The 13,755-nt window shown below is 40.7% G+C and overlaps 1 protein-coding gene across 1 annotated transcript in view; it reads left to right on the top strand.

The window, feature by feature from the left end:
- eya4 (EYA transcriptional coactivator and phosphatase 4) overlaps positions 1-12,455 on the top strand; it is an 81,591-nt gene extending 69,136 nt beyond the window's left edge. The window contains 10 exon segments of the mRNA XM_034162569.1: positions 2,053-2,142; positions 2,294-2,352; positions 3,014-3,174; positions 4,332-4,346; positions 4,349-4,378; positions 4,381-4,444; positions 4,552-4,626; positions 4,628-4,671; positions 9,651-9,751; positions 11,820-12,455. Of these exon segments, the coding sequence (XP_034018460.1) occupies positions 2,053-2,142; positions 2,294-2,352; positions 3,014-3,174; positions 4,332-4,346; positions 4,349-4,378; positions 4,381-4,444; positions 4,552-4,626; positions 4,628-4,671; positions 9,651-9,751; positions 11,820-11,900 (720 nt within the window). The 3' untranslated portion in view covers positions 11,901-12,455.
- Positions 12,456-13,755: the final 1,300 nt, after the last annotated feature.

Below are 13,755 nucleotides of genomic sequence, written 5' to 3' on the forward strand. Positions count from 1 at the left end.
TAGTTTCATGAGTTTGTGACTGCATTCTGAAATCAACTTCTCCCACATTTTTAGATAGACTTTCATGTAACTTGGTACGAATCCTTGTTATAGGTTGGTAATATGGATGTTGTAATATTCTATAAGAGTGACACATGTTGGCTGAGTTATGGCCCTTGATTAACAAACCTAGACACTGCTAGTTTCATGAGTTGGTAACTGCATTCTGAAATCAACTCCTCACATTTTTAGAAGAAATTTCAGGAAACTCGGTATTTCTTGAAATATTATCAGAATGTAGCAAACACTTGTATCAAAGCAGCATTTGCCAGCGGGGGATATTGTGCATCAGCCATAAACCTGCCACCTTTCTTTGGACAAATATGAAGCAGTGAATAGAATCACCATGACGGTTCATGTTACGTCAAATTGTTGACCATCTAACAATGTAGAACGATATCAGTGGATCCGAGTGATTGAACCTTTTTTTGGCCGAATATTACACATAAAGTCACCTCAGGCTGCCTCCAGCCCAAACCCGGCTGCCCAGCGGGAATGAAAACTTTTGCTCTTGGATTCTTTGCACAAACTGTCTTTTCTGGCGAGCATTTTATGTCATCGTGACTTGAGAGATAAAATAAGTCACATCCTTCAATACAATCAGCTGCTCTGAGCGCCTCACTTGCTCACTTTCACTCGTCACGCTCTTTCCTGTCAGTTTCTTTCTATTCTTGTCGCCTAACTGCGTCAGCGAAATGCGCGGCAGGCTGGCAACCCTCGCTGACCTATCGACGATGATGGTTTTTGCAGCTGTGCACCCCCCAGCCCCCCCCCACCACCACAAACATCCCTTATTGATAGAACCCTCTAACACCACACATGCACAAAAATGTACAAACCCCACATGACACCAGACATGAGGAACACTGATGTTAGCATCTGCTACAACAACTTGATAATCAAGTGTTGCCTGGAGTTATTTTAGCCTTGAGAACAGCAATGACGCTTTGGAAAATGGGCATTTGGAGGTCTGTCATGTTGAAGACAATCAAGAGTCATAACAAATGTGATTACAAAGGCAGTGACTATCCAGGTTGTGCTGCAACCTTAAGTCACTTTGTATTTGCATTGAAAGGAGCCAGCTGAGGTGGTTTGGGCATCTGGTAAGGATACTCCTAGGCACCTCCCTAGGGAGGTGTTTCAGGCACGTACATCTGGGAGGAGATCCTGGGGAAGACCCAGGACTAGGTGGAGAGATTTAATCTCCACGCTGGCCTGGGAATGCCTCGGGATCCTCCAGTCAGAGGTGGTTAATGTGGCCCAGGAAAGGGAAGTGACCCGATCCCAGATAAGCGGTTGAAACATTTAACAGTAGATTTTCTGAAATACACTCCCCGGCCACTTTATTAGGTACACCTTGCTAGTGCCATGTTGGACAACCAACTGCCTTAATCCTTCGTGGTATAATTTCAACAAGGTGTTGGAAGCGTTCCCTCAGAGATGTTGGTCCATATTGACATAACATCATGCCGTCGCCTATTCAACCAGTTTGCCCATTCTGCTCTGACCTCAATAAGGCATTTTTGTTCACACAACCGCCGCTCACTGGATATCTTCTCTTTTCATAATCGTTCTCTGTAAACCCCAGAGATGGTTGTGTGTGGAAATCCCAGAAGATCTGCAATTTCTGAAATACTGAGACCAGCCCGTCTGGCACCAACAAAAATGCCACATTTAAAGTCACTTAAATCCATTTTCGGCCCATTCTGATGCTCGGTTTGAGACTTCAGCAAGTCTTCACTACGTAGATGACTAATGCGTCGAGTTGCTGCCATATGATTGGCTGATTAACTCTTTGTGTTAGCTAGCAATTGAACAGGTGTACCTAATAAGTGGCCGGTGAGTGTATAACTTCAGCTGTCAATATACTTAACTAAAAAACAACATATACAATGTAATTTTTTACGAAAAACTTTTTAAGTTATTAACCTAATGTACTACAGATATGTAGACATACAGTTTGACTACCAGCACAACCATTATAAAGTTTATACATATGTCTCTTTATGTAAGGACCCTCCCATGGCAGTAACGTTGGGTTTGAGGATGGAAGAGATGATCTTCAACCTGGCTGACACGCACTTATTCTTCAATGACTTGGAGGCGAGTTCCTACATGCACACGCAATCATAGCGTTTATGATGCACATCCACAGCTTGAAGAGTTAAAACCAAACTTTAACAATCACGTCACTCATCGAGATAATGTCAATGTATAAGCTTTGTTCTGCATTAATTTGTATGTGTGTGAACAGGAGTGCGATCAGGTACATATTGATGATGTATCATCAGACGACAACGGCCAGGACCTGAGGTGAGCGCACTGAGCAATAATAAAAGCCTATTAAAAAAGAGCCATATGGAAGTAAATCTGTGCCATCAGAATTTGAATTTGAATTTCTAAGGTTGAATTTGTTTAGCATCAGAATATTCAACCTCAAAAACATCAACCTACAAAAAAAAAAAAAAAAAATTCAACCTCAACATTCAACCTCAACCTCAAAAAAAATTCTACCTCAAAAAAAAAAAGCAAGCAAAAAAAAAATCAACCTAAAAAGTCTACCTCAAAAAATTCTACCTAAAAAAGCAAGCAAAAAAACAACAAAAAAAAACAAAACAAAAAAAAATTCAAACTCAAAATTAGAAAGCAGGGAGAAGCAATCGATCCCTGTTTCAATCATCCAACGTCACAGATTTACTTCCATACATAAACATTGGATAATTGACACAGGGATCGATTGCTTCTCCCTGCTTTTCTAATTTTTGAGTTTGAATTTTTTTGAGGTTCAAACTGATTTTGATACTAAAAACATTCAACCTTAAAAATTCTAATTCAACCTCTGATGGCACAGATTACTTCCATAGAGCCAGTTCCTTTGCATCTTATAGAATAATTGTAGATTTGTTTACTCTAACCATTTATCTGTCCTACCAAGCAGATTTTTGCAAATAAAACATATCATTATTATTGACAGTACTTACAGTTTTGCAACTGATGGCTTCCATGCAGCTGCAACCAGCGCCAACCTGTGCCTGGCTACGGGTGTCCGCGGAGGGGTCGACTGGATGAGGAAACTGGCCTTCCGCTACAGACGAGTGAAAGAGTTGTATAGCACGTACAAAAACAATGTGGGGGGTAAGCCAATCGGACAGTGAATTATTGGACGACAAGGACAACTGAAGGGTGACCGTGCAAAGCTGTAGGTCTTCAGTGAAGCAGCTCTCGCACCAAACTTGGCCAGGTTTGAGAAGTCAAATTTTCCTGACTGATGTGAAGCAACGCCTGGCTGGGTTTGGTGCCAGTTCTGGCCCAGTTACAACTCTGCACAACTCGAATGATTTCCATTATAGGAACCAGCACACCTGGCCGAGCTTGGCGCCAATTTCATGCCGAGTATAACTCTGCATACCTCAGCTGACTTTTGTAAGTGAGGCGAATCAGCACTTCACATCTGGCCGTGTTTGATTGCGAAATTCGTGCCAAGGTCCAACTGCGCAACTCGGCCCGAATTAGTGTGAATCAACTCTCACACCTGCCAGCGCTTGCCGACAAATTTTCTCAAATAGCAAGTAATTCTGCCAAGCTCAGCACAAATTCAGAAAGGTCAGAGAATATTGGACATTACAGGAAGAGAGAACCTGGATGGCGTGCGCGCCAAAGCTTACCCCAAATCGACAAGTTAAGCCCAATTACATAGTTAGAGTTGGACAAAATTGCAGAAAACTTTGAACATGTTCATAACTTGTGAGTTTTACAGACCTTTCCCAATTTAAAACCAGCTGCGCTGTGTAGAATGCATAGTTCCCCCGCGAGGCATTATAGAGGCAAGTTGGGCGGAGGAAAACTGCGCCATTCTCGTCCAGGTGTGTTGCCTTTTCCACCAACAAGGAATGGGTTCCATCTGGTGCGCGCACCAATTTTGAACCTTTCAGAGTGTTTTGAACAAAAATAAACCAGTTCTTAATCTGAAAATTTGGCTCGTAGTAGAAGTGCACAACGGCACCCGAACCCATTCCCTTTTGGTGAAAAAGGGCCTATGGGAGAGCTGCTATAGATTCCATTTGTAAAGACCCTAAATCCCACAGTTCTAGACTCTGGTTTGTTCTACTTTTCTAGACTAGACCTGTAACTTACACTCATGAAAAACTCACCATTTATGCTTTCTAATTTACTACATGGAGATAAATATGGCAAAGAGAGATCAAAAGAATCACAAAGCCTTGGTGTTGGTTTGGTTTTTTAGGTTATTATTATTATTATTATTATTATTACTCGCCTTATTTGATTTGTAGGTTTGCTGGGTCCCGCTAGAGAGACGCGTGGCTGCAGCTCAGAGCCGAGGTGAAGCTCTGACCGACTCCTGGCTCACGCACGCCCTCAAGTCTTTGTCCATCATCAGCTCCAGGTGACATTCAAGACTTTTTTTTTAACAATGTGACAATCAGGCGCACTGTTCCGTCTGTCAGCCAACTGGAGTGCATCTGTGCAACTTATTTGTTTGTGTCCCCTCAGAAATAACTGTGTAAACGTGCTGGTGACCACGACGCAACTCATACCAGCGCTGGCTAAAGTTCTCTTGTATAGTCTGGATCTGTTTTCCCGATCGAGAATATTACAGTGGCAACGAAATAGGTAAGAGGCTAGCAGAGCAGTCACAATTAAACTTCAGAAACCACTTTTTTTAACCCTCCATATTCAGCAATAATGCAGTACTGACTGAAATATGATGTTGTGGTTTGGCAGTACGTTACATGTGTAAATACTGAATTATAACCAGGCTTAAAAGTTGTGTATTTTATTGGTTATCCATTATTTTGATGTTTCTTCAGTGACTCCATATGTTACAGATATCCTGTTCCTGTTTTTTTTAAAAACATGCTGCTTTAGTCGGGCTAAAGTTTAAGTTTTATGTTATACCCTGAGACTGAACCCGCTGCCTATTAAAACGCAAGAAAAACAGATGCTACCAGTTACACAAATCCACCCACACAATGACATTGAATGACGAACCTATTAAATTCCATTTGCTAAAATTTATGATATAAAAAAAAAAAGTAAAATTACACAGCCAACCTCATAATCCATCTTTCTGCCTTCTCCAGTACTACTGGTTTCACATTCCCCACATGAACTACAACAAAGATGTCAATCATATGGTGCCACCTAAAGGTCACAAAGGGGATTTATAGTCTTAATTTGTTTTCATTTTATTGGATTGTTTCCACTTTGTTGCAATATAGCTGATTGGATTTTACATGTCACTTTATTCATTAAAATAAAGTGACACGTAAAATTTGTACCGACTGTTTAAATAAATGAATGGGAGAATAGAGAATTATATATACAACAGCGTTTTAGGGCCACACATTGAGTTTTGTTCTTTGTTTTTTTAGACTGAAAATAAAGTTGTAATTTTATGAAAAAAAAAACGTATCTCAAATTAAGATCTGTTTAGCGCTTTAAGTTGTATTTCATTATACAACCCCTGGCAATAATTATGGAATCACCGGCCCCGGAGGATGTTCGTTCAGTTGTTTAATTTTGTAGAAAAAAAGCAGATCACAGACATGACACAAAACTAAAGTCATTTCAAGTGGCAACTTTCTGGCTGTAAGAAACACTATAAGAAATCAGGAAAAACTAGGACTGCAAGCAGTCATATACGGGCCCTCGTTCCGCACGACCGCCTACCCAGGCCAGTGGGTGCCCTTGTGACCACATGTGGGCATGTGCATGCAGGGGTAACCACTCATCACACAGTTAAAATTTTAAACAAATCACACAATGCATCAAGGAGTTATGACATGTTGATTGTTCATTCACTAGGGGGCGCTCAGTGTACAAACAGAGGGGCTGGGTGTGTTCAGGGGCCAACCGTCATCATACATGTGAAGTTTCAAGTCAGTCAGGCAAAGCATGAAGGAGTTATCATGACTTGATGTTCTATGGCAAAGGGTCAAAATGGCGGCACCATAGCGGCCACACCCTTCAACATAGAGAAAAGCTTTCGATAAGTTTTGTTCAGTATCATCTTTGGATGCTGTCAAAGAAATTTGAAGTGCATTGGACAAAATCCCTGGGAGGAGTTTGTTCAAATACAACATGTGGAAATCACGCCAAAATGAGAAGAAAATTCAAAATGGCTGACTTCCTCTTTGGAGTAGACTCATGGTGCAAGAGACTTTTTTGTACGTCTATGAAAGTCACACATGTGTACCAATTGTCATCTCCCTACTCCAAAAAAACCCCTAGGTGGAGGGGTTTTTGAAAGTTTGAAGGGGGCGCTGTTGAGGCATTTTGCCCCGCCCATGGGCGACGCCCCTATGAATTGTAAGAGGTTGTCATGCTCGACCTGTGTATCAATTTTCATGATGATGTGACAAAATTAAAGCCGTCAAAATGAAGAACGTAATTTCATGGCGAATGGGCAATATTCGGCACGCTGCCACACGGACGCCGTTACTCGTAACTTCACGGTGTTCATTGCCTACGTTCACCAATTTCTTCTGCATGTTTTAGAAGTGGAATGAAGTTGATTGGATTAAGTATGTGACATCAGGACCTCTTAAAGTAAAAATAGGACATTTCCCGCCACCACCGGGGGGCGCTATGGCGCAGATGGGAACTTAAGATATGTAGACATTCAGGGCGGAGCCCTCATCATGTCCAGCAAGTTTGAAGGATCTACGATGAAGTATGTGGGCGTGACAGCCGTTCGAAGTGAAATGGCGTGTTCCGAAAAGCTCGCCAAAGTTTGACGACCCCTAGCAGCCACGCCTTTTGACTTAATCAGAATTTTGATAACTTTTGATCACCATTGTGTTGTGATGATTTTGACCAAATTTGAAGATGATCGGATAAAATCCCTAGGACGAGTTCGTTCAAATGTAAGTAGTGGAAATGGCCAAAAATGTCAAAAATTTGCTCAAAATCGAAACTTAAAATCAAAATGGCCGACTTCCTGTCGATATTTCACCATGACAGTAAGAGACTTTCGTGCGTCCTGGCATGGTAAATATGTGTACCGAATTTTGTGAGGCTACGACGAAAAAAGCCCAATGCGGAGGGGTTTTTGAAAATTTCTAGGGGGCGCTATTTCGTGATTTTTGTGCGACCATGTGCGACGCCCCCAAAATATCGAATTTCGGATCCGGCCGGACAACTTTGGAAAGTTTGGTGAGTTTTTGAGCATGGGAAGAGGCCGAAATTTCGATTTCAAGAGTGAGAATAATAATAATAATAATAATAACAATAATAAATAATAATAATAATAAACAGCGCAATTACAATAGGGTCCTCGTAGGACGTTGCCTACTTGGGCCCTAATAATTGTGGCAGTCAGTAACAGTTACTTTTTTAGACCAAGCAGAGGGAAAAAAATATGGAATCACTCAATTCTGAGGAATAAATTATGGAATCACCCTGTAAATTTTCATCCCCAAACTAACACCTGCATCAAATCAGATCTGCTCGTTAGTCTGCATCTAAAAAGGAGTGATCACACCTTGGAGAGCTGTTGCACCAAGTGGACTGACATGAATCATGGCTCCAACATGAGAGATGTCAATTGAAACAAAGGAGAGGATTATCAAACTCTTAAAACAGGGTAAATCATCACGCAATGTTGCAAAAGATGTTGGTTGTTCACAGTCAGCTGTGTCTAAACTCTGGACCAAATACAAACAACATGGGAAGGTTGTTAAAGGCAAACATACTGGTAGACCAAGGAAGACATCAAAGCGTCAAGACAGAAAACTTAATGTCTCAAAAATCGAAAATGCACAACAAAACAAATGAGGAATGAATGGGAGGAAACTGGAGTCAACGTCTGTGACCGAACTGTAAGAAACCGCCTAAAGGAAATGGGATTTACATACAGAAAAGCTAAACGAAAGCCATCATTAACAACTAAGCAGAAAAAAACAAGGTTACAATGGGCTAAGGAAAAGCAATCGTGGACTGTGGATGACTGGATGAAAGTCATATTCAGTGATGAATCTCGAATCTGCATTGGGCAAGGTGATGATGCTGGAACTTTTGTTTGGTGCCGTTCCAATGAGATTCATAAAGATGACTGCCTGAAGAGCACATGTAAATTTCCACAGTCATTGATTATATGGGGCTGCATGTCAGGTAAAGGCACTGGGGAGATGGCTGTCATTACATCATCAATAAATGCACAGGTTTACGTTGATATTTTGGACACTTTTCTTATCCCATCAATTGAAAGGATGTTTGGGGATGATGAAATCATTTTTCAAGATGATAATGCATCTTGCCATAGAGAAAAAACTGTGAAAACATTCCTTGCAAAAAGACACATAGGGTCAATGTCATGGCCTGCAAATAGTCCGGATCTTAATCCAATTGAAAATCTTTGGTGGAAGTTGAAGAAAATGGTCCATGACAAGGCTCCAACCTGCAAAGCTGATCTGGCAACAGCAATCAGAGAAAGTTGGAACCAGATTGATGAAGAGTACTGTTTGTCACTCATTAAGTCCATGCCTCAGAGACTGCAAGCTGTTATAAAAGCCAGAGGTGGTGCAACAAAATACTAGTGATGTGTTGGAGCGTTTTTTTGTTTTTCATGATTCCATAATTTATTCCTTAGAATTGAGTAATTCCATATTTTTTTCCCTCTGCTTGGTCTAAAAAAGTAACCGTTACTGACTGCCACAATTTTTTTTTCCTGATTTCTTATAGTGTTTCTTAAAGCCAGAAAGTTGCCATTTGAAATAACTTTAGTTTTGTGTCATGTCTGTGATCTGCTTTTTTCTACAAAATTAAACAACTGAATGAACATCCTCCGAGGTCAGTGATTCCATAATTTTTGCCAGGGGTTGTAGGTTTTACAAATAAGGAAATACTTAATCTTTTGGCCCATCTGCACATTATCATTAGTATCAGAACTTTGAAAAGAATATGCAAGAAAATGCGTCTGCAGAGTCATCATTTTTCGTATAATTACAACTTTATGCTCCCAATATTACAACTATTCTCGTAATATTACAAGATTTTTTCCTCATAAAATTACGTCTTTATTCTCATAATATTATGACTTTATTCTCGAAGTAAAAAAACAACAAAAAAAAAAAAACACGTGGCCCTAAAATGCTGCCATAGAATTAAAACGTGATAGTGTCCACATTTTTTTTAACCACATGCAACTTTCACAATTATGGATTAAGTTATTTATAGGATGACAATAATCTAAAAATTGTTAAAAAGAAATGTAAAACAGATACAAACGGACTCATTAAGGCGCATTATCTCTTCCAAAAATATTCCTGAGTCTCCACTCCTTTATCTGGATCCACCCTAAAACTGAATGGTATTTAATCAGAGTGATCGCTCTGTTCACGGCTCGTGCCTTTCTGTGTTTTATTAGCCTCTAAACAACAAAGAAAAGCTGTGAAAGCGTTTGTTTGTGTCCAGGCAAAGAGAGCTGTTTTGAGCGTATAGTCTCCCGCTTTGGCACTAACATTACATATGTTGTGGTTGGCGATGGGAAGGATGAAGAGCATGCAGCCAGCCAGGTAAACATACAGCTTTTGAACTTTGACCCCTCTGACCTTACGGCCCCTCCCCTTGTTTATTTTGTTTTTTTGCAGGAAAAGAGAGTTGCTTTGAACGCATAATGCAAAGGTTTGGCAGGAAAGTAGTGTATGTAGTAATTGGGGACGGTGTGGAAGAGGAACAGGCAGCCAAAAAGGTAATGGACCCGCATTGTGACCCCGCCTACTCTACAGTGTGAGCTCTGATTGGACCGAGCCTGCCTTTCTTTGCTGTAGAGGTTTTGCGTTGCTCCTATTCTTTTCCTTTTTAACAGAGTGACAGATCTTTGTTTTGCAGCCATCAGGGCGAAGTTTTGCAACCAAGGCTTGGCTACGTGGTACATTTTGCAACTCGACTTCCACGTCTGAGGCGATTGATCGCTTACAACTACAAAACACTGGAAGGAATTACACCTAAACCAAGTTAATAAACCCATGAGATTTGTCTTCTTGATGAACGAATACAGCTGCCAAACTGTGCACGTGATAAGCCTTGAACATCTCATCTGTTGGGTATTGAGGAGTATTGGGGCCACTGTTTGGGGGACACATGTCAAAATACTATAGAAAACTACAATAAAGTATTTTTTTAAAAGTAGAGTCATGAAGCTTTTTAAAAAAACATTTGCTATGGAGTTGGAATTCATTTCTCGAAAAATTACAAAATGCTTTGGAGGAGCCAATCAGATCAGTGGATCAGAACCTCCACAGACTCATCAAAATTCTAACTTTTGTACACCTTATTTTGACAACAGGACTGTGATGCTTTAGCAAAGGTAATTTCCTTCTATACAAGCATGACAGTGCTTATCACGCTATCTAGTGTTGAGGTTTCAAGCTATAACCACATTAGACTAGAGCGCTGACTGGCATTCGTGAATATAGATGAGGTAACTGGAGCTGCCATGAAATAAATGTCTGGGTTAGTAAGCTAGTTAGTGAGGCTTGGCAGTCACTGTGTAGCTTTGAGGCACTCTGTGATATGTGCTCTCAACTTATTGAATAAAGGATTATTGACTGAGCAAGAGGTCTGTACGGGGAAATACCAGACCGAGATGTTAACAGTTCATGCAAAAAAAACTGAGGTCTGATATTCCCATACAGACCGAGCAATAATTATATATATATATATATATATATATATATAAACATGCAAATTTACAGCATTGCCTGAATATGCTGCTCCACTAGTTTAAAAGCTTATCTTTTTTTTTTTTTGTCCAATGCTCTATATTTACGTCCATGTCTGACTTTGTTTTTCTAAGCGTGTTTTTAGCTTCCTGGTTTGTAACGAAAATACGCATTGCAGACCAATTGTCATGGTAACCAGTCTGAAATGGGAAAATACAAGACCGGTAATCAGCCAATCAGAGCGCGCATAGTGTTGCAACCATATAATGATAATGCACATACCATTAGTGAACTAGATGCCAGTAATCCTAGTCTGATGTCTATTATATACAATATAATAAAGTGGAATGGAAGACTAACGTTAAATGACATCGCCAAGTGTGACGGAGGCCAGCAGGAGTCGCTGTGCATGTGGTAGCCAATAGGCTTCACTCTCCTGACAGCCAAAGGATACTCTGGCCACAGCCTGGGTTTTACCCGACTGGTCAGGACGAGTCAGTCACAACAACACGGAAGAGTAGAAACCACTACATAAGCTACACAAACGTCACTCTGTACAAGGAAAAGCACAGCTTATTCAAATGTATGAGTTTACCCTCGTGGTCAACCAACATCCTTCTAGAACCCAATTACACGGCATTGCAATCTGAAACCTTACCTCTAGATGGCGCCAATCTCAATCATGCCTCTGTAATGTAATGGCTCCATATTTGGACTCATGATTTCTCACAACAGTCCTGTCAGAATTTGTACCTCCCAAACACGGCCCTAATAGTTTTAGTTTGAAGCAACAATTCTGGCCGGTTTTGTGGCAACCAGTGCCAACTTTCTTCTGGTTAGCATGTCTTTGTTTTAAAGACAATTCTGTCTTTTAGTTGGGAGGAGGGGGAGATACAAAGTTCATTAGAGCTGCTTTTGGGGTTATTTAATGTAATTTGTAGCATTTTGGGTGATGGGACGAGTGCATGGATTTTGTTTGCAGTGCAGCTACTTGTAGCGTAGCTTGCATGACTCTCGGTGGCGGTGTGCACCAACTGGGAACTCTTCCTGCGCATTTTTTTTTCTTCCCCACTGACACTTTGTGTGTGTTCGCAGCACAACATGCCGTTCTGGAGGATATCCAGTCACTCGGACCTGCTGGCGTTACACCAAGCACTGGAGTTTGAATACCTGTAACTGTTTGACAGACATGGACATGTTAAAAAATGTTCACATGGACATCCAGGCAGCCCTGTTTTTTTTTTGTTTTTTTTTGTACAACTATTTAAGAAAAACCAATACACTGCAATCGTTCTTTGTGATTTCCCTTTTTTTGTGGTCTTTTTGGGGAATGTCTGGATTTACAAACTTTAAATGGTCTTAAGTAGTAACGGAGGAACAGTGGACAGTTGGGTTTAGGAAGAGACTACTACCCAACCTGCTACCCTCTTCAAACCCCCTGGACTCCGGACTTCTGTGAAAACCCGGCCTGTCCACTCACCTGTATCAAAGTGGCCCCAAGGCCACAACCCCGACAGGTTCTTGGATTTTGTCTGGGAAATACTCTGTATAATTCATCTACGACACACAATCTTCAAACCCTGTGGGGGCTTCTCTGTAGAGGTATCAATTTTGGGGGGGTCAACAGCTGCTTATTTTTAAGTTTTCTTCATGGTGGTATATTAATCACAACAGCGTCTGTAGCAAAAACTTGTGTAAATTATTTACAATAAACCTACAGGGCATAGTGGATGTTTTTGTCAAATTGTGTTTGGAGTCTCTGCAGATTTTTTTTTTTAAGTTTATGCCTATATTCTCTGTGTTTTCTTGGTCTACTTTCCTAATAGTGGATTAATAATTTTTCAAATCAACATTGGAATGCAAAAATACCATTTAAAAACAGACAGAGGTAATATTTACTCTAATCCAGCTCACAAGCCCAAACCTGAACTTTGTGATGGGTCTTAGATGAGTGTAATCTATAGTAGCAAGTTCCAGCACAACTAATTACTGCAAGTACTTGTGGTGTGATTGGCTACACAAGATTAGAAATGAAAAAACACCCAATGTACAACTTGTTCTTTTTGGCAACATGACCTTTGTCACGGTATCACGTACATTCAACCACAAGGATTGTAGATCCTAAACCCACTCTGCCTTGTACATGGTGCCTAAACTTTTTTTTTTGTTTAAAGGTATGCCGTAATTCAGGTGTAAAATTGTAGCGAAACCCTAGTTTTTAACCTCAAAGTAATTTGTTTTGAACCACTAAGTCCATTACCAGGTACAAAACAAGATCAAAAAACAGCTGTTTCAGACAGTTCATGCCCACATAAATGTGGCAATATTGAGGCTTCAATGATTTCTTTGCACAACATAGTGCTTTAATAGGAAAAATACCAAGAATATGGCGCCCAATTTAGGCTATTTCAGGTTTTCTGAAAGCAACAGGATAATTATACATACATCCTGTTGTAACTGATTATTGCTGGTAGAACTATACAAGGTTCAACGAAACGGCCAAGCAAATGACTAAACCAAGGGGCTCGTTGAGCCGAGAAAGAGGATTATAGTTAACTCAAGAATGTCTCCTGGAGACATTTCCAAAGGATCAGATTCAGAAGTCATCAGTTCAAACTCAAAAGACTGCAGCCTTGGGAGGCATCCCCACTTTGCTCAGGTCTGTAACACGACTCGATCAACCCTGAGACACGACACAAGGGCACAAGGCTGCCAAGAATGAAGTCTCTGCTCCAAAATAACCACCTTTAGCACTCATGACTAGTTTAGCATCACAATGCAGACTTAACTCGGCTCATTTCTCTGGGGTTCAGTGCTGCCATTGCAAATGACTTCTTCAGTCGCAACATTTTGTTATTGCACAGTCACGTGTTGTGTCGTCTGCTCCAGCTTGCATCAGGAACAAGGCTCAAGTCTTGTAATGATAGGCTGGAGAGTGAAGTCACCAACCTCTGTACGGACCTTCTCCATACTCAGACATATCAGTTTAGCCTGTGACTGTTCTAAATCAATGCATCATTCTGGTGCAAAG

This window comes from Thalassophryne amazonica, chromosome 21, assembly GCF_902500255.1.
Source record: "Thalassophryne amazonica chromosome 21, fThaAma1.1, whole genome shotgun sequence".
In the NCBI taxonomy this organism is placed as follows: domain Eukaryota; kingdom Metazoa; phylum Chordata; class Actinopteri; order Batrachoidiformes; family Batrachoididae; genus Thalassophryne; species Thalassophryne amazonica.